This window comes from Furipterus horrens, unplaced genomic scaffold, assembly GCF_987537825.1.
Source record: "Furipterus horrens unplaced genomic scaffold, mFurHor1.1.pri manual_scaffold_11, whole genome shotgun sequence".
NCBI lineage: Eukaryota > Metazoa > Chordata > Mammalia > Chiroptera > Furipteridae > Furipterus > Furipterus horrens.
Window position 1 is genome coordinate 88092440 of NW_028327181.1, and position 21213 is coordinate 88113652.

The window sequence follows — 21213 nt, forward strand, 5'->3', positions numbered from 1 at the left end:
CCTCTTATCTCTATTCTCTCTGTATGCTTTTTTAGTATCTTTTACACTCTCATTTCCTCTTTTGTTTATCTACTTGAACCTTAAAATGGCTTCTTCAGCTGCTAACTTCGTGACCTCTCAACCCAGCTGCCCACTGCTAGCTCAGTGTCCCAGTGTCCCCATTTCATGTTGCAAGGAGAGAAAATGTGATTGGCCGCTTGGTCAGCCATCCACCTTTGGCTCAGTTAGCTGAGGCCAAGCTCAACTACTTATGAACAAGGCCACCCAGGTTCATCCTTGGTATAAGGCAGAGGTTCTCAAAGTGGGTTCTCCTCACCAGCAGTGCTAGAAATGCAAATTCATGGGCCTCACTGTAGCCTGTTGAATCAGTCTCTGTGGGGATGGAGTCTAGGACACAATGTTAGGGCAACAGGTCAGGGTAGATACTACCATCTTAGCACACCAAGGGAGTGGCTGAGAAGGCAAGGGCCAAGGAGTGTGGCCAGGGGGAGTCCAGACCTGGAGAGACACAGGTCTAGGATGTGACCTCAGCTTCCATCACTGGAGCCCAGATCTGCTGGGATGGGGTCGGGGAAGGGTTCATGAAGAATAGCCTGGAATGTGACCTAATCCTACACCATGTTGGGACAGGCCTGCAATGGGGGTTTTTAGTGAACCCAACTTGGAGGATCTGGGACAGGCAGGGAAAACCAGTGGAAATGGGGGAGGAAGTGTCTGGTTGACAACTGCACGTACATGGGGACTGTGCTTGGCCGCTTCATCAGTTATAAGCTGATTTGGAGGAAGCTAGAACTAAATATTAAGTTCAATTCATGATATTTTAAACATTAAAGGAAGTTGAATTTTCAGCGGGGGTAGAAATTGATGAGTGCCTGATGTTTGCTTTTTCCATGGTGCATAAAGTGTATTAAATTTGAAATTTATACTACAAAAATAGCTTCACAGGAGTACCATTATTAACATAAGCTTACCTCAAACAGATTTTTTATTACTAGAGACAACTCTTCTATGTAAAAAAATATATTAATGGCTGGAGCAGAAGAAAAATACCAACTACAGATGGTAAGCATTTGCTTGCAAAGTCACATCAAATTTAACATTAGCCTTGGAAAACAGAAACATGTTTTAAACAAAAGATTTTAGATATTCTTATAGCCTGGTGTTGATTTTTACGTCTGGTCTAGGATCCCATCATAAAGAGGGCAACACTAAGTGATTAAAGTACATTAATGAAAAAGTTGAAGATTTTTGCTCAAAAATGCTGTTTAATGAGTTGTTACAGCGTTTTCCCTGGAAGGTTCTATTTAGTGGCATCCATCGAAAAGGACATTTTGTTGGTATGAAATAGGTGGAGTTTGTCTTCTTAAGACAGATGTCTAAACCAATGATTGATAAAGATGCACAATTCAACCGAGAGCAAATTAGAAAAGAAAAAAAGGAATAAAAAGCCTTGAAAAACATGTTCTGCAATTCCCATACCCATTAGTGGCACATACAGGTACAATTTACATTGCAAGTGTTTCTATTTTAGGAAGAAAGAAAAGGGCAAATTCCTTAAGACTTGTTATTCTCCTTTTTTCCTCAAAAATATGACAAAAATTGTTACGACTCCGCCAATGCTATTATGCATCTAATGCTAAAATTTAAATGAAAGTTTAGCTCTCCTTAACAGTATGAATGGTTTTAAAGTATTATACTTATCTGAATCTTTTGTTTTAAACAGTAAGATTTATACTTACACACAGGCAAGCCTAAACGGAGTCTTCCCGGCATTTTAAGCATGTGTACATTTTTCTGTAATGTCTCTTATAGTTGAATGTACGGCTGTAAACTTCACAACAGTCGCCCCAGCTACCATCATAGTTTGAAATCCTAACTTCTACTACCTAATAAAAAGCAACAAATTATTAGTGGGTGGTTGGGAACCAAGTGTTTGCCATCAGAATAAGGCAAAAGTGTACGTATATTTCAGTTTGCTTTTATTGTAATAATCCAACCAGTCTCTTAAATTGTAATAGCAGCTATTGTTCAAATTGATTAGTTTATCTGCAGAGCTTCTGTAGTACATAAAAGAAGCATTTTAAAAGGATCTTGATCACTGTTTGACCCTTAAACAAGACACCCCCCCAAATCCCACATGCTGTTATCCTTAGTTTTCACTGTGCTGGATACTTTGGCATGTATACATACTACTTTTCATTGTTTTTTAAAACTTTATTTGTAAATTTCCACATTAAATGATCTTCACAATTGCCATGTAAATGGCTGCACAAAAACCCATGCGGTTGATGTAATATATAATTCACCAGGCTGTTTGCTCAGTCCCTTTTTTGTTATTAACCAAACTTTGTAAAGAAGGTCTTCTGTATTATTATACGTCAACAATAAATTTCTAAGAGTGAAATCACAGAATCGAAGGGTAAGGTACACTTATTTTTATTTTATTTTGCCCCCCTGTATGAAAAGCTTTTCACACATTTGTCTCCCCGGTTTATCTTGTTAATAATCCTTTAAGGCAGTGTTATTATCCTTCTATCCTTGCGCTAACAGCTGGAAAGAGAGCCGGAGCAGGAAGGTAACCTGATCTCGTTTACCAGGTGAGTCTCGGATGGAGGTGGCAGCTACCTCCATCCGAGCAAAACACCCCTGGGGATGTGCTAGAATCCTTGGTATGGAAATAATGTCCCTTCCCTCACCGACGCTACAGTCCCGGAGGGCAGCGGTTCTAAATTTGTTCGCCCCGCCTCTCAGCCCTGTATGCAGTGGGCGATTAATAAGTGCAGTGTGCGTTGCAGGGACAAAAGCTCTAAGGAGGGACACTAAGCCCGTCCTGGTTCCAGAGAGCTCCGCGCTGGCACTTTGCTCCTTTGGGTCTCCCTCCTTGAGCTCGGTGCGGGACACTCCGCGGACCGCGGGCACCCGGGCGCAGCCGGGCCCCGCGCCCCAGCACCCCCACGCCCCGGGCGCCCAGGGCGCGCCCGCCCAGGCCCCGCCCCGCCGACCCCGCCCCTCCGGCCCGCCCCACCTCCATCTCCTCCCCGCCCCCAGCAGCCGACGAGTGGCCGCGGCGGCCGCAGGACCCGGTTCGCTCAGACAAGAGGGCGGGTGGAGGAGGAAGCGGCCGATCCCCGAGTCTGCTCCGGCGCAGCCGAGCACCGCCCGCCTCAGTCGACCAGCGCCGTCGGCTCCGGGGCCGCGCCACGCTGAGAGCAGGGAGAGGCGGAGGTGGTTGCGTGGAGGCGGCGGGGGCGCGGGCGGAGGCGGCGCGGCCGGCCGCCGCTGCCGCTTTGTTGTGCGGCCCGGGCCGAGGAAGGAGAAGTGGGAGGAGGGGGGAGCTCGGCGTCCCGCTCCCTCCGCGGCTCATGGCGACGACGCTCGGCACATCCGGGACCCTCCGGCCGCGGCGGCCGCGGCGCCGGCTGCTTGGGCCCCAGCCCCGGACGCTGTGGTGACTCCGCCGCGCCTCTCCGTCGCCCCCGCCCCGCCCGCCGCCCGTCGGACCCGAGCCCCGCCGCCCCCGCCGCCGGGGACATGTCTAACCCCGGGGGCCGGAGGAACGGGCCCGTCAAGCTGCGCCTGACAGGTGAGGAGGTAGGGGGGCGGGCGGGCGGCGGAGCTCGGCCGGGGCAGCCGCGGGGCGGGCGAGCCGGCGGGGGGTGCCTGTGGCCTTGGCAAGGGCCAGGGTCGCGATCAATGGTAAGTTGGGGGTCGGGGGACGTGGGAAGGCCTAGTTCAGGGAGAGTCATGGCAAAACCACTCGCTCTTGTTCGGCAGTTCTTGGAAAAGCCAAGGGTGACTCGGGGGTCTTTTGTTGAGGGGAGGGGGACCTGGGTTGGAATTCCAGGCGGCTTTGAGGGCGAAGAGCCTTGGCCGAGGAACACGACCTTCTCCCGGGGCCTCGGGGAGCAGCCCCTGGGCCGCTGCCCAGGTGGGGTCGTGGAGGGGACGAGGAGCTCCCGTGCGGGGCTTATTGAATCCGGTGGCTGGCTGCGCGCAGTAAACACTCCTTAAAGATGGAGCGCTTAACGGGAGGGTGTGTGTGTTCCCTGGTGGTTGGCGTGTTCGCCCACTTGTGCCCGCGTGCAAACACCTTCCCCCTCTGCTGCCAGCCGCAGCAGCCGGTGCCACACACCTGAACGCACGCCCTTGGGAGGGAAGGAGGCTGAGGCTCCCAGTTCCGGGGCGCCCGCCTGACCCGACGACCCGGCTCCTTGCACACTCTGTGTTTTGGAAGTGTTTGATTGCAGGGTAGCATGTTCGGGGTGGTTCCTTGTAGGCCGCAGAACTTGTGTCTCACTCCTAACTCTAGACCGGCTTTACAAACACACGTGTTTTGTTTTTTTTTTTTCTTCTTTCCTGGTATTTCTAAGTATGTGCTCATACAAACTTCCAAGCGAAGTTTTCTCTCTCTCTCCTCCACCTCCTCCCCTTCCCGTTTCTAAATGGAAAAGAATGCCTGGAGAGGTGGCGAGACAGAAGGCTTCCCTTACAGCGTTGGTTGAGTCGAAGCGCGTTGAGTCTTGAACATCACAGGTCCATTTTGCTTCCGGTCCCATTCTTGGTATTCTTACACGGTCGCGTCACCTCATTTTAAGGAAAAAAATTTTTTTGGGAGGGGGAGGGGGGTGAAAAGTATAACTGAAATCCGCATACTTATCCTCCTTTTGCTATTTACTATTGATGTATTACCCGCGTTGATATTCGGCTGTGTGGTGAGAACGATGCTTTTCCTTAATCTGTGTGTGTGTGTGTGTGTGTGTGTGTGTGTGTGTGCGCCTGTGTAAGAATAAACTGTAATTATGTTTGCCTACACTAGGCTTGGAGATTTATACGGACTAATTTTTGTAATTGAATGCTTGTGTGTCGCATCCCAGTCCACTGGCTGAACTTGCGAGTTACAAACTTGCAGTGAATTTGGTCTTTGAGAATTTAGACGATGTTGGCTGCGACTTAACAAATACAGTACTTTCATGACAGTTTGACTTTCCCCAGGGAAAACTGCAAAGAATCGTTAACTCAGTGGTTCTCAATGGAAACCTGGATTGGGGAATGCCTGTCTCCCCTGCCACCCCCCGACCCCCACCCCCCGTTCAGCTTCCTTATTATGAATCAGTGGAAACCTTCATAAGGGATCTTTGTTGCTTTCGAGTTTATCTCCTGAGTCAGCCCAGTGTCAGTGATTATGAAAAGAACCTGGGATTCCAGGTGTGCAAAAAGCATCAGAAATAGGTCATTTATTTCCTTCTCGTATATACACATATATATATAATGAGGGAGAAAAGGGATTTTGATTTTCTGCAGATAAAATGAGTTTGAGGTTTTTTGTGTGACTCAATAGATTCTTAAAGTGTTTATCTGTGGTTTCCTGACTGTGTATGATACATTATTAAAATTCATGAATAAAGTTAGGAGAAAAGATTACTTATTGGGGGGTTGGCGGAGAGGAACACTGGACTAAATTTATAGAGTGATTTTGTATTTTTAGATTTTTCTGAGGAATTTTGAATATACAGTGCCCCCTTAATTGTAAAAACAGTTGAGGTGCTCTCAATTTCTTAAAACCATTGGGAATTTGTCTCTGTCATATTTTAAGAGAAAAATATCCAAATATTAAAAACATTGCTCTTTCCCTTTTGGTTACCTATGATGGATTTTCTTGTTTTGCCAGGAAAGTTAACATATATTTTTTCTTTTTTGTTCATTTACAAATTAGATAGTATATATTTTAACAAATAGATCTCAAGAGCTGGATTCAATTAGCAGCTTTTTAGGACATAAACATTAAAGGGTTAGATGGAAAAGATTGTTTTGACTGACTGGATAAATGACAGGGCTGTGTTTGATGTGCGTCCAGGAATTGGTCTGGAGCTGGTGCCCAACTTTTCAGTCCATCTTGAGAAGCCAAATAAAATATTTAACCTAGGCCTGGGTTTTTTTTTGGTTTTTTTTTTTTTAAGTTGATTCTTTGTTAAGACCTTAAGAAATGTTTGGCATACCTTTAGACTAAGTGTTTAACAGTTCATTTAGATCCAGATACCATAATAGAGGAAAATCACTTAAAAAAAAAAGATCCTACAGTGAGTTTTTATATGGTTTATAATACATTGGGGCTGTAAGATGCTTTAAAATGATTGTTCTTTGCTTTATGTTAATATGATACCAGCATTTAAAATTTAGAGTGTTATTGATTGCAAGATGCTTTATGAACTGTAATTACTCAGTTACTGTATATCCTTAGTGTACAGGTGCCCCTTTACTGAAAGTGTAAATAATTTTTGTGTGGTCACACATACACACTTACACATACCCACAAACTGAAGGAGAACAAATATTGGAGCTATGAGATCTTTGCCCACAACAGATATTAGACTTTTCTAATATTCTTAAGACCACAGTCAACTAGTCAACAATTTGGTACTTGTTGATGCTAAGAAGGTAGGGCTAATTTAATCCCAAATTTGAGATTCCTCAGGCCATTCATTAGTGGTTAAAATCTGATTGAATCCATCAAGCTACTTCTGTTGTTCTTTATTACATATTAATATGGGCTCTATGGTAAACATGCAAATTTCAACAAGTACTTCTAGAGCAAATTGAGTATAAAATGTAAAGTTTGTGTAAATTACACTTATGAATATCTGATATAGGCTTCTCTTACATATTCTTTGTATTTGGTTATAGTAAAAAAATTGAGGGTAATTAAAAAATTTTTTAAATTTGTTTTTAGAGAGGACAAGGGGTGGGGAGAGAGAGAGAAACAGAAACATTAATTTGTTGTTCCACTATTTCATGCGTCCATTTGTTGACTCTCCTATGTGCCCTGACCCGGTATTGAACCCACAGCCTTCGTGTATTGGGAGGATGCTCTAACCAGCTGAGCTATCTGGCCAGGGTAGGGGGGTAACTTTTTGATATCATTATTGTTTTTGATAACCAGAGGCCGGAAAAAGCAGTTTAATATAATTTCTAATGTTTAAAATTCTTGGATATGGAGAAGTAACAGGTTACTTCTCCAGATCTTTTTGTAATTTAAATGGTTTTTTAAAAAAGATTTTATTTATTTATTTTTAGAGAGAGGGGAAGGGAGGGAGAAAGAGGAGAGAAACAACAATGTTGGTTGCCTCTCATCCGCCCCCAGCGGGAAACCTGGTCCACAACCTAGGAATGTGCCCTGACTGGGAATTGAAATGGTGACCTTTTGGTTTGCAGACTTGCGCTCAATCCACTGAGCCAGACTAGCCAGGGTGTTTTTTTTTTTTTTTTACCCCAAAGATTTTATTTATTTATTTTCAGAGAGAGAAGAGGGAGGGAGGAAGAGAGGGAGAGAAACATAGATGTGCGAGAGAAACATTGATCGGTTGCCTCTCGCATGCCCCCAACTGGGGACCTGGCCCACAACCCAGGCATGTGCCCTGACAGGGAATTGAACCAGTGACCTTTTGGTTCGCAGGCCCGTGCTCAATCCACTGAGCTACACCAGCCAGGGCGTAATTGAAATGTTTTTGCATGCTGTTCCTCATATTATTAATTTATAAAACTCTTGGCAGTAGTGAGGTTAACCTTGTCTTGCTAATGGAAAATTAGCTTTAAAAAATCTCACTTTAGATACGCTGGTATCTTAGCATTGTTTTCCTGCATATTTTATTGATTCAAGGCTTTAAAAATTATAACTTGATTATATTTCACAGGTTTCTAACTAGGAATGTGTCTGTATACCAAAATGACTTATTCCTTATTTTAGGGGTGTTAGTGATTTGAATGTCTCCAATTCATTTTATTTTCTTGGTTTCTGAGGAGGAAGCCAATCTAGCTTAGCTTCTTTCTTTTCTCTTTTAGTTATTCTAGTCTAACTTTTAGACAGGCAGTTGAACCTGCCTAAGTACTTCAGGTAGTTTGGTTTTCATTGGCGGGTGAATGTGTGTGTGTGTGTGTGTGTGTGTGTGTGTGTTAATGATGGATTCTACTTTTCTCCTCTTGGTTGAATTGTAACTATCACAACATACTAATACATCATTAATTTAGTATATAGGTCAACATATTTCACATATTACTCAATTTTCAAGGTAAATGAAGGGCTATAGGCACAAAAGATTTTTTTTAGCCATTAAAAAAAGATTTTGAGGCCCTGGCTGGTGTGGCTCAGTGGATTGAGCACCGGCCTGTGAACCTAAGGGTTGCTGGTTCAATTTCCAGTCAGGGCGCATGCCTGGGTTGCGGGCCAGGTCCCCAGCTGGGGGCACCTGCTGAGAGGCAACCACACATTGATGTTTCTCTCCCTCTCTTTCTTCCTCCCTTCCTCTCTCTCTCAAAATAAATAAATAAAATTCAATTAAAAAAAAAGATTTTGAAGGGTTTTGAAGATGCAATATACCCTATTCCTTTCAGATAGACTATACTTAACAGAACATACGTTTTATTCATGGATTGGTATCATTATAAGTTACTGTGCTGTCGTGATGGTGTAGTATGAGGATATCGCCCTAGTGTATAGAGAGGACTATTTGACTGCAGCTATTCGGTGGGATGTTGTTTAACCCTATTCTTACTGCTTTTTCTCTCTTTGCTCTTGTTTTACTTACTGTTACTTTCTTTGTTCTAAGAATTCTGGACCCTTGAAATACTTGTATACTCCTGTAATCAGCATTGTTATGTGTTTGCAAATGATTGACATGTATTGAATGCTTATTGTCAGATACTATGTTAAGTTTACATGTGTTACCAGCTTTAATTCTCACAATATCGCCAAGAGATGGAAGCTTGGCGAGGTTAATTAAGTACATGTCAGAACCAAAGCTGTCTATATAGAAAGTCTCTTAAAATTTTACAAGATTTTGTGGGGAAACATAAATACTTTCCATTTATTTGGAATTATCCTTACCATCCTTGCTCATCTTTTAAAGTTCAACTCCAGATTACCCTTATCCCAGAACTTTTCCTTAACCTGAGTTGTCCTTTCCTCGGTAACTCACTGAGGGGCATTTGCTGTTTCTATCTGTAAACTACATGAAGGCAGAATCCTTGTTTCAGCATGGATTAAGAGTTTTTTGACACCTTATCGACACAGTAGTAGTTCTATGTAACTGTATATGCGGTCTTTACAGCTAATGCATTGGGTGTGAGTGGCAAGTGATTGGGCAAGAGATAGGGGCAAACCCATTGAGGACCCTGTTATTTATGTATATTTTTAAAGATTTTATTTATTTATTTTTAGAGAGAGGGATAGGGAAGAAGAAAGAGAGGGAAAGAAATATCTATGTGCAACTGGTTGCCTCTTGCACACCCCCAACTGGGGATCTGGCCTGCAACCCAGCCGTGTGCCCTGACCTGAATCGAACCGGTGACCTCCTGGTTTGTGGGAGGACGCCCAACCCACTGAGCCACATCAGTCAGGGCAGGACCAACAGCTGTTATATTTTGCCAAGAAGTCTGACTTTTTTTTTTAATAAAGGAGATGGGAACCATTGAAGGATTTTAAGCTTTAATATATTTGATGTTTAGAGACATTAATCTTGGAGTAATAGGGAGGATGGACTGGGATGGGAACTGTGATGACTGATATTTTAGGGTAACCAGTTAAAAGGATGCTACAGAAACCATTGTTCATGTTGTTTTTGTTTCGCTTCTTTTTCCTTTTACAGATTTTATTTATTTATTTTTAGAGAGAAGGGAAGGGAGGGAGAAGGAGAGGGAGAGAAACGTCTATCATTAATGGGTTGCCTCTCATATGCGCCCTGTCTTGGGACTGACCCACAACCCAGTCATATACCCTGACTGGGAATCTGACTGGGGACCTTTTGCCCAACCAACAGAGCCACACGGGTCACGGGTCAGGGCGGTCTTCTTGTTTTAACTTTCTTTTATTTCCAAATTCTGTTATTACAGATAATTGCTATAAACATCTTGGTGTAGATAACTTCAAATTTTTTTAAAAAAGGATAATTTTCTTAGGCTATTTCCATAGAAAGAGTGCTGTTGTGTTAAAGGGTATGGATATTTTTAAGGTTCTTGATTAATTTTTTTCTCAGGCAGCTTGCTCAAAGAACTGTGCTTATTTCGGAGCAGCTAAGGATAAATGTATGTTTCTTTTTACTATTCTGTTACAGGCACTGATTCTTATTTAAAATTTTTTTTTGCTAATTTCATGGTATATAGTTTTTAAACATTTGTGAAGTTGAATATTTTCCTCTCTGTTTACTAATTATGTTTCTCTTTGTTGACTTGTTTGGCCTTGTCCTAGTTATCTGTTAAGGTTTCAGTTTTTTTCTTATTGATTTGCCTGAGAATTCAAAAGATATTAGTCTGTTGTCATATTTATAGTCTATTATTTGTCTTTTAATTTTGACCATTTTTGGACATGCAGAAATAGTTATTTTAGGAGTCAAATCTGTCCAACTTTTTTTTTCTTAATTTAAAAAATATTTTATTTATTTTTATAGAGAGGGGAAGGGAAGGAGAAAGAGAGGGCAAGAAACATCAGTGTGTGGCTGCCTTTTGTGCACCCCCAGCTGGGGACTTGGTCTGCAACTCAGGCATGTGCCCTGACTGGGAATCGAACTGACGACCTTTTGGTTCGCAGGCTGGCACTCAGTCCACTGAGCCACACCAGCCAGGACTGTCCAACTTTTTTTGTTTTTCCTATTATTTCTATACTTAGGAAGACCTTTTTCTTCAAGAGGCATAGTAAGTATTTAAGTACGTTTTATTTTAGTGTTTTAAAAAATGGTTTAGGAGGAGAATCTTTCCCCCCAAATTGCTATTTAGTCATCTCATTATTATTTATTCATCATTTCTTCCTTTCTACAGTGATGTGGTATCTTTTTAGTTACATTAAATTAGCTATAGTAGAATTAGATGATCTCTTGTTCTGTGCCATACTCTTTTCATTATAGTAGCTTTATAATTTAATTTAATATTCTCTTTCTGCTGGAAAATTTTTTCCTATTTTTTATACTCGCTTTTCCATATGAATATTAAACTTGTTAAATATTAAAGTAAATTTCATTGGGATTGTAATTAGGATTGCATTACTCTGGGAGAAGGAGGCATTTAAGTGTAGTATTTAGTTTTCTCACCTGGAGCATGTTATGTTTTTATATTTATTTAAGCTTTTGTTTGTATTGCTCAGGATAGTTTAATAATTTTCTTCCTATGTTTTTAATTCCAGGTAATTTATAGTTGTGGCATTTTCATTGTATTTTCTAATCTTAGTTATTGCTTATATTGAGGAATGTCTTCATATGTAATTTTGCCGAATTAGAGTTGTTTTGCTGAACACTAAGCTTGTTAGTTTTTCACTTGATGCTACTTTTCTGGGTATCAGTATTTGGCAATTTTTGCAACAGAATGTTAACATTTTTCTTTTCTTTTGGGTTCCCCACTAATGTATTTAGTATACAAAGAGGAATTTTATATTAAGTTGTTTTAGAGGAACTTCTGAAAGCATTGACTGCTGTTTTAAAAACTACATTTGACAAGGCATTAGTATCAACATGTATCTTAAGTTTGGCGATTTGATTTCTTACTAAAAATTGACAGCAGACATAAAACTTCAGTTCTAAAATAAATCTGGATTCGTTTTAGGTAGGAATTGCTGCATTGATGATTGCACAAAGGTCATTTCTTTCTTTCCAAAAAGGTTTCTTGTGCCCCTTCATAGCCAGTCTCCTTCCATCCCCAGTCCTTGGTAACCACTAATTTACTTTCTGTCACTATACGTTTGCCTTCTCTAGATTTTATGTAAATGCAATCTGGCTTCTTACACTTAGCATAGTGCTTTTGAGATCCGTTCATGTTGTGTATCAGTTCCTATTTATTCCTGAGGAATATTGCATTATACACAAACACCCCATTTTGTGTATCCATTCACACATATCCGCAGACATTTGTCATTTCTGGGTTTTCGTTATTATGAATAAAGTTAAGAGAATACACCTCTCTTTGTGAACATGTTTTCATTTCTCATGATTAGGATTGTTGGATCATATGGTAAATATGTATTTAACATGAAAACGAATCACTAAGCCTGACTTGTGTGGCTCACTTGGTTGGGTGTCTTCTCACAGAGCTAAGGATCTGGCTGATTCCCAGTCAGGGCACATGCCTGGTCGCAGGTTCATTCTGGGATGGGGGAAGCATAGGAGAGGCAACTGATTGATGTTGCTCTCCCACATTTATGTTTCTCTCCCTCTCTTTTTCCCTCCCTCCCCTCTAACTAAGTAACTAAATCTTTTAAAAAAAATCACTAAATATTTTTCAAAGATGTACCATTTTGCATTTTTACCAGCAGTGTATGAGAGTTCCAGTTGCTTCTAGTCCTAGCCAACACTTGCTATTGTCAGTCTTTGATTATAGTCATTCTAATTGGTGTGTAGAGATATTTCAATGTAGCTTTAATTGTAATTGGACTTGTTACTCATGTATCTTTGGTTAATATATGTTCAAATCTTCTCATAGTTTTAAAGTTGTGTTTTGCACGTATTTTAGCCTGTATTGTGACTTTTTTCCCTCTCAGTAGTATCTCGAACAGCAGAAGTTTGGAATTTTGACTAAGCCCTATTTCATCAATTTTTTCTTCATGATTTATGCTTTTTATGTTCTAAGACTTCTTTTCCTAATTCTCAGTTCTAAAAATTTTCTTCTGTTTTCTTCTGCATTATTTATAATATTAGCTCTTACATTTAGATCTATGACCCTTCTAAAGTTGATTTTTTAATATGGTGTGAGAAGTAAGGGTCAAGGTTGAAAAAAATTCTTTTTTCATATAGATATCTGATTTTCCTAGCACTATTTGTTAAAGTACTTTTGTTTCCTCCATTGAATTGTCTTGGCATCTTGGCTGAAAAATCAGTTGACAGTATACATGCAGTTCTATTTTTGGACTCTTTTCTGTTCCTTTTACCTATAATTCTACCATTTATAAGTTTATTATTTATAATCCACCCTTTTTGATTTCTGTAGCTTTCACATAAGTCTTATGATTTTAAACATCGATAAAAAACTTTTAATGAACATTTTGAAAAGAATAGATTAATAAGCATAATTACGTCTTTTAAATTTAGGATCCTGTAATGATTTAGGATCTTGTAATGCTTCAGAGCCTTTTTTTTTCATTTATTCAGCCAAGAACTATTTATCAATTTCTTTACATGTGTCAGACATTATTTTTATTGTATAGTAGTATGAATGGAGATATAAGACAGAAGAAACATAGATTGGACTCTCTTTTTCAAAATTTCTATTATGGACCTTTAAAAATTTTATTATTTTCTCTTGCCAGCTGAAAGTGAATTGCAACAGACATGACTTAACAAGATTTTCCTATTTATTGCTATCAACCCCCCTCAATTCATATTTGGAAAAGGGATAAAAAGAATAAACATGTCTAAAATGTGGTAATAGAAAAGAATGGATATAATTGTTTTATTAAATGTAAATTGGATTATGGTATTTAAATTTGTATTATTTTATATTATGATCATGTATATATTTTTCTATAAGACAAAAGAAAGGAAGAAACTTAATCAAAATCCAAGCAGACTTTTAAAAAAATTTGACCACAGTGCATTCCTGGGAACTGTCACAAAACAGACATCATAATGTAAGCCTATTTACTGTGAAAGATATACGTGGTAATTTTGTGGGAGGAAGTCTGGATATAGTGGAAAGAAGATAGAACTGGGGAGGGGGATTTGGGTTCAGATAATAGTTATGCTACTAATGAGCTTTGTGTCATCAAGAAAATTACTTATGGGTACCTCTGCTTTTAGTTATAAGTGCCTTCTTTTAATGAGGGTGTTATTTATTTTAGGATTTTGCTGGACAGGATATAATATATTATGAAAAATACTTTTTAAGCTGTAAAATATTCTATTAGTGTATTTTGTCATTTTTTATCAATGACTGTGTTTTAAATAAGTTAGTCAGTGAATAGAAGGGGAAGAGACTAGTCAATGAACATGTATGAATGACCCATGGACAACAGGGTGGGGATTGACTGTGGGAGCTGGGGGTGGGCTGGGCAGAGGAGGGCAAAGGGGAGAAAATGGGACAACTGTAACAAAATAATTAAAAATTAAAAACAAAAATTACAAATTGGTAGTTACAAAATACTCATGGGGATGTAAAATACAGCATAGGGAACATAGTCAGTAATATTGTAATAACCGTATGGTGTGGATGGGTACCGGAAATATCAAGGGGAACACTTTGTAAAATATATGCTTTTCTAACCATTGGTCTGTACACCTGAAACTAATACAAAATAATATTGAATGTAAAGTGTAATTGTAAAATAAATTTAAAAAAATAAAATAAAGAATAAGGTAAAAAATTAGTTGTAGCCAATTATATGCTGTATTATTTATTTATTTATTTTTAAAGATTTTATTTATTTATTTTTTAGAGAAGGGGAAGGGAGGGAGAAAGAAAGGGCAAGAAACATCAATGTATGGTTGCCTCTCACACACCCCCAACCAGGGACCTGGCCTGCAACCAGACATGTGCCCTGACTGTGAATTGACCCAATGACCCTTTGCTTCACAAGTTGGCACTCAATCCACTGAGCCACACCAGCCACATATATGCTGTATTTTTTAGAAACAAGTACAAAATTAATATAGGTATTGATTTAAGTGATATCGTGTTTTATAAGATAGGCATAAATGTCTTGTACACCCTGCAATACCAGTGTTATCAGAAAGAATTCATATAGTTAAATTAGCTACTGTGTTATAGCTTCATCTTTAAATAATATAGAAAACATTTAGAAAATTAAGTGCATGCTCCCACCCCCTTTATTTTTGGTAAGAGATGGAAGAGCTTTGGAGAACAATTTGAATTGCTGAGGATTTTGGAAGTAGGGGAACTGTTTGGACCCAAGTCTTAAATATTTGACTTAATATATTTCCCTGTAGCTTGCTGGCACTTTCACCGCTTCCCAGTAGATGGGGCTATTTCTGCACAGGTAGATGTCAAGAGTGTGTGAAGACCTCTAAAACGAACTGTCTGAATGAGGGTGTGCACTTGAAATAAATGAAATTGGAGAATTGAAACTGTTAAAGGTGATGCTGGGTTCTAATGCAAAGCCATACTTTAGGGTAAACTTTCTTATATAAACTATGCAACATGCTATTTGTTATAAGAATAGCACACATTAATATTTATGTGGTTTTGTTTTTATTTTTGTATGATCTTACATCATCAGGCTTTAACCATAACTTTCTCTAATGAAGAAAAAAGCTTAATGTTTGGTCAGATTACTCAGAATCATATGAATTTTGGAATTTTTGTAAAGGAAGAATGATGGAAAAATCTTTTTTTAATTTAAGAAAAACAAAATGGCATTTGATACATTCAAAATACCACATCTAACACAGTGCTCAGTACATAGTACATCTTTAGTAAATATTTGTGAGTCAGAGAATGATTGACCAAATTGAAAAAAGCTTACATCGTCTTAAGGACCTAACTTGACACAAATAATAGGATCTCTCTTTGTGATGTCATTATTGAATTCACTGACAATTATACTTTAGTACTTCTGACAATGTTAAGATATAAAAATATGACTGAAGTATTCATCTGTTAATATTTGACTTGATGGATATAACTCTTTTACCACACTTTGCAAAATTTACTTAACGAAGTAAAGATGAACCTGATATTCACTGCCAAAAGATGTTTTTGCAGTGTCAGCTAAGAAAATTCACAAATATATCTAATTGTCAATGTTAAGAAGATAATTAAAGTTTTTCAGTTCAGATCCTGATTTTATAGGTATTCTGAACCAGTAAAAGTGAAATCAAAACCTTTTATCTGATGAAATATTTTTTCTTAAATGTTATGAAGAGAATAGTAATAGATTTTTAAAAAGCATATCTTATTATGTTCTTGCAGTAGTCCCAATTTTCTTCCCCTTTGCTACCCTCTGCCTAGTACCCTCCTTCCCTCCAGCAATCCCACCCCCCTTATTAGTTCATGTCCATGGGTTGAGCATATATGTTCTTTGGCTTCACCCTTTCCTATATTATTTTTAACTTCCCCCTGTCTATTTTGTATTTACCAATTATGCTTCTTAATCCCTACACCATTTCCCCATTTCTCCTTCTCGCTGCCCCCAGCTGTTAGCCCTCCAAATGATCCCCATACCTATGATTCCGTTCCTACTCTGGTTTGCTTAGTTGGATTTTGTTCTTATTTTTTAGATTCAGTTGTTGATAGTTGTGAGTTTGTTGTCATTTTAATGTTCATAATTTTGATCTTTTTCTTAAGTAACTCCCTTTGACATTTCATATAATAATAGCTTGGTGATGATGAACTCTTTTAGCTTTACCTTGCCTGGGAAGCACTTCATCTGCCCTTCCATTCTAAATTATAGCTTTGCTGGATAGAGTAATCTTGGTTGTAGGTCCTTGCTTTTCATCATCTTGAATACTTCTTGCCAGCCCCTTCTTGCCTGCAGAGTTTCTTTTGAGAAATGAGCTGATAGTTTCCTACAAAAGGGTGCCTATAAGACTCTTTGCTTTTCTCTTGCTACTTTTAAGATTCTCTATCTTTAACCTTGGGCATTTTAATTATGTTGTGTCTTGGTGTGGTCCTCTTTGGGTCTAGCTTCTTTGGGGCTCTGTGCTTCCTGGACTTGTATGTCTATTTTCTTCACCAAATTTGGGAAGTTTTCCTTTACTATTTTTTCATGTAAGCTTTCAATTTCTTGCTCTTCCTCTTCTCCTTCTGACACCCCTATGATTCGGATGTTAGCATGTTTAAAGTTGTCCCAGAGGTTCTTAAGCCTTTCCTCATTTCTTTAATTCTTGCTTCCTCATTCTGTACTGGTTGACTTTATTCTTCCTTATGTTCCAAATCATTGATTTGAACCCCGGTTTTCCTTCCCTTCACCATTGGTTTTGTGTGGCTTTTCCTTTGTTTCATTTAGCATAGCCTTCACTTCTTCCCTTATGCATTTGCCACACTTAAGCATATCTGTCATGTCTTTGACCATCTTTATCACCAGTGTTTTGAACTCTGCATCTGTTAGGTTGGCTATTTCCTCATCACTTAGTTCTCCCACTGCAACATTGATCCACTCCCTCTTTTGGGCCATACTTCTCTGTCTCCTCATCTTGACAGACTCCTGTGTTTGTTTGCCTCTGTGTCTTAGGTAGAGCTGTTGTACCTGTTACATTGTAAGGGGTGGAGCCTTAGGTATTCATCAGTATAGGGCAACCTGTTTCACCACGTTGTGGCGCTGTAAGTAGGGGAGGGGTCTGAGAGGGAACAGTGCTACTTGCTCAGCACTCACCCCTTTTCCATGCACTTCTCCCACTTCTATATGGGTCTAGTGCCTCTCTAGCTACTGCTCTGGCCATCGTTCCAGAGTGGGTGGGTTTGCAGACATTCTAGGACCATGGGGGCCCTTTAAATAAGTGGACTCTGCTGAGGGACTGGCAGTTTCTGCCTCTGTCCCAACCCCCACTGGTCTGCACAGTCAGAAGCAACGAGGCTTTATTTTCTCTGGCGCTGGAACTGTGAGCTGTGTGGTCTGGTCTGGTGCTGGGAGCGCTCCCCAGGTGTCCCTCCTGACTTTTTAAAACGTGTGACTGCGCTTTCCACTGGCCTGCCCCTGCCGCCGCTACCACACCACGTCCTCTCCGCCCTGGATCTGCCCCTTTTAACCGTCTGGATGAATATTTCTTCCTTATAACTTTGTTGGACTTCAGTGCAGTTCGATTTTCTGGAACTTTTGGTTGTCTCTAGTTTTGAGGTAGTTGTATTCCTTCTTAGTTGTGGAGGGAGATGCAGCATGTCTGTCTAGGCCTCCATCTTGACTGGAAGTCAGAGCTTTCTTCCTTTTCTCTGTTTTGTCAATTACCTTATGGCTTTATTGCTAAAATACTTGCCTATAGAAACTCAAGTTTTAGAGCTGGCTGAGAACCAAGTAGTTACCTTAATCTGGAATATGTAGGCCTTTAAGAAGTCTGTGGATTGGCTCCTAGTGCTGTGTAGATACTGTGAATCCCCTGGGCCATATGTAAATTTATGCAGGTGGACAGGTTCCTCCTCCTCACCCCAATTTAAGATCACACAAAAAGAAGTTCAGGGCATTGACTTACTCAACAGTGGTCTCCTGACTCCTATTTTGATGTACATTTCCTCTTATTTCATGCTGTCTTCAGAGTCCTTAATTAGTATAGTTTTTGTTACATGATCATTTTTAAGTTTCTTGAATAGTGTGTATAATGAATAAGATGAATGTAAGAACTGGTAAGAGTTTCTTTTGAGTGTTATAGTACTATGTTAGAACATCTTAAGGTTAAAAAAATGTGACAGCCTAAAATAGTGAGACATTGCAAATAGTCCTTAGCATTATGGAGAATAAAATTTCTAGTTTTCTGTTTGTGAAGGAAAAGAACTGTGAAAAAAAAATTCTAGAAAAATTCTTAAAGGTTAAAATCTGCATCTTTCTTGCACACATACTTTATAAATACGTATAATTTTGGAATTGTTGAGGAATGAGTATTTAGGGACAACCTGGGTTGTTTTACCCACTTCATTGAATTATTTCCTAAAATGTAAATTTCCTTTTCTGTCCTACTTAGTAATATTTTAATGGCTGTCTCAGGATCTTGCAGTGTTGCAGTCTGAATGTCAGTTTGAATGCATTTTCGCGTTGAAGCCTTAAGTAATGTGGGAAATTGAACACATGGTACATATTTATAAGCTTTAAGTTAATTTTGGAGATAAAGCTTAAGGACTAGTGTACTTTAAAAATTTTTTAAATCTTCACCCAAGGACATTTTTTCATTGCTTTAGTAAGAGGAAGCGAGGGAAGGAGGATGAAACATAGATGTAAGGGAGAAACATTTATGTGAGAGAGAAACACTGACTGGCCACCCTCCCACACGGGGATCCTTACTGGGTATTGAACCCCGGACCCTGACACGTGCCCTGACCAGGAATCCAACCCTAACCCTTCAGTCCATGGGAAGACGGTCCAACCAACTGAGCCACACCAACCAGGGCAAGACCTAGTGGACCTTTTTGTGGTGGGTCCCTTGGGCAGCTACTGAGCTTAATGCTGTGTCTAGTCATACTAGGCTGAAACTGACTTGGGGGGCAGGGACTTATTTTATGTAATTTGTGTCAAATGTGTGGAGAATTCAAAGCTTATTTATTAAATAATAAAACCCGAGTGTAAATACATTAGGATATGTTTTAAAGGTTGAAATTGTTAGTTTCGTAACATTAAGAAAAATGGTGGAGAAAGGGGAACCTTTTTGCACTGTTGGTGGGAATGCAGACTGGTGCAGCCACTGTGGAAAGCAGTATGGAGATACCTCAAAAAATTAAAAATCGATCTGCCCTTTGACTCAGCAATTCTACTTCTGGGAATGTATCCGAAGGAACCCAAAACACTAATTCCAAAGACCATAAGCACCCCATGTTCATTTCAGTGTTATTTACAATTACCAAGATATGGAAGCAACACAAGTGCCCCTCAGTAGATGAGTGGAATAAAACAGCTATGGGACATTTACATAATGGACTACTAAGAAAATTTTACCCTTTGCAATAGTATGGATGGACCTGGAGAACATTATGCTAAGTGAAATAAGTCAGAGAAAGACAAATACCATATATGATATCACTCATATGTGGAATCTAAAGAACCAACAGGGAAAATGGAGACAGACTCATAGATGGAGAGCAGGATGATCGCTAGTCAGGGGAGGGACATGAGGCAGTGAAGGAACTGAGCAAAAAGGAAAGAGGACTCATGGACGTGGACAGCAGTGTGGTGATTGCTGGGGGGAGGGGCATATAAGGGGGCTAAATGGTAATGGAAAAAAATACAATAAAGATTAAATTAAAAAATTATAAAATAATACAGATACATTTTGGAAATTTTGAAAATTACTGTAAAATACTAGAAAAATAAATCATTCATTACCCAGAGATTACGTTATATTTTGGGTTATATATAAACATATTCTTTGTATAATAGTCTTTGGGCCAGAAATGTGCTTTAATGGGGAAATTATTGTACTTTTTCCCCCTGAGTTTAAAAATAGATTTATATTGATATGCAGTCAAGTAATTTCTTTGTATTTTTTCTCTATTTAAAAGTTTTTAACTTTGCTACACAGTGGGAGGTAGGGAAGATCAGAGTTACCTTGGGGTGATGTTTTTTGGCTTGAACTATGATGAATAAGACTTGAGCCTTGTTCTGATATTGTGATTGATTTGAGGTGACTTGAACAAGTTGTTACCCAGTTTTCGTATCTTTTGTTCATGACTTAAAAAAGTTGAAAAAACAGAATAAGGTCAAAGGTATATACATGGCAAATTTAGCTTGTATAGAAGACTGTACAGTGAAAAGATTAATTTTCACGTGTTGCCTAATTTCTTATGGTGGCTCCCCCAGATGTCATGTTATCAGTTTCACTTTGTAAATTGCCAAATGCTGAAATAGAGGATGCTTGCTGTTTTGCCTGCGTCTGTTGGTAACTTACCCTACTTTTTCTTTTGGGAACCTCTTCTGTCTCACTGTCAAGTAATTCTAGTCTCTAAGCCCACCTCCTAGACTCAGGGTGATCTAATCTCCAGGTGGAGGGAGATGCATGAGCAAAAGCAAAGGTTATAAAATGCCAAGTTGTGTATATGGTGCGGGGGTAGGGAGGGGAAGAAAAGGAACACCTGGAGGGATTGTACAGTGACTTGAATGATAGGCTAAGGAGTCTGGATTTTAACCAGTAGGCAGTCAGCAGTTAAACATTTCCAAACAAGGGAAGAATCTTGAGTTTATAATTAATTTCCCATTTGTCCCAACTTTAATGGTCAAATCCTACTTTTTCTGCTTTGAAATCACTCTTCACCCATTCTTTCCTTTTCCATTCTTAGTCATTCCAATACCATAATTCAGTCCTTATTACAGCAGACTGTGATTGTTGTCATAGTTAAACAAACGGTTTCTCTGCTTAAAGACCTTTGTCCTGCAGCCCACACTGGATATCAGTAGCAGAGTAATCTTACCTAGAGCTTCACTTTGATCATGTCTTTCTCCTTCTATGAAACCTTTGGTATCCCCTTTGTTGACAGGATAAGATCCAGACTTCTTAGCCTCTCATAAAAGGCATTCCAAAAATTAACCCAGCCTTGCCTTTCTCCCTTTATTTAACCTGGATTCTAGAGAACTTGGACTGTTCCTCTCATATGTCT

At 39.5% G+C, this 21213-nt stretch overlaps 1 protein-coding gene across 1 annotated transcript in view; it reads left to right on the plus strand.

The window, feature by feature from the left end:
• The first annotated feature begins 3469 nt into the window (after positions 1–3469).
• Positions 3470–21213, plus strand: part of SMURF2 (SMAD specific E3 ubiquitin protein ligase 2) — a 90503-nt gene continuing 72759 nt past the window's right edge. The window contains exon 1 of the mRNA XM_090290908.1: positions 3470–3583. Coding sequence (XP_090147034.1) covers positions 3532–3583 — 52 coding nt within the window. The 5' untranslated portion in view covers positions 3470–3531. The remainder of the gene's footprint in view (positions 3584–21213) is intronic.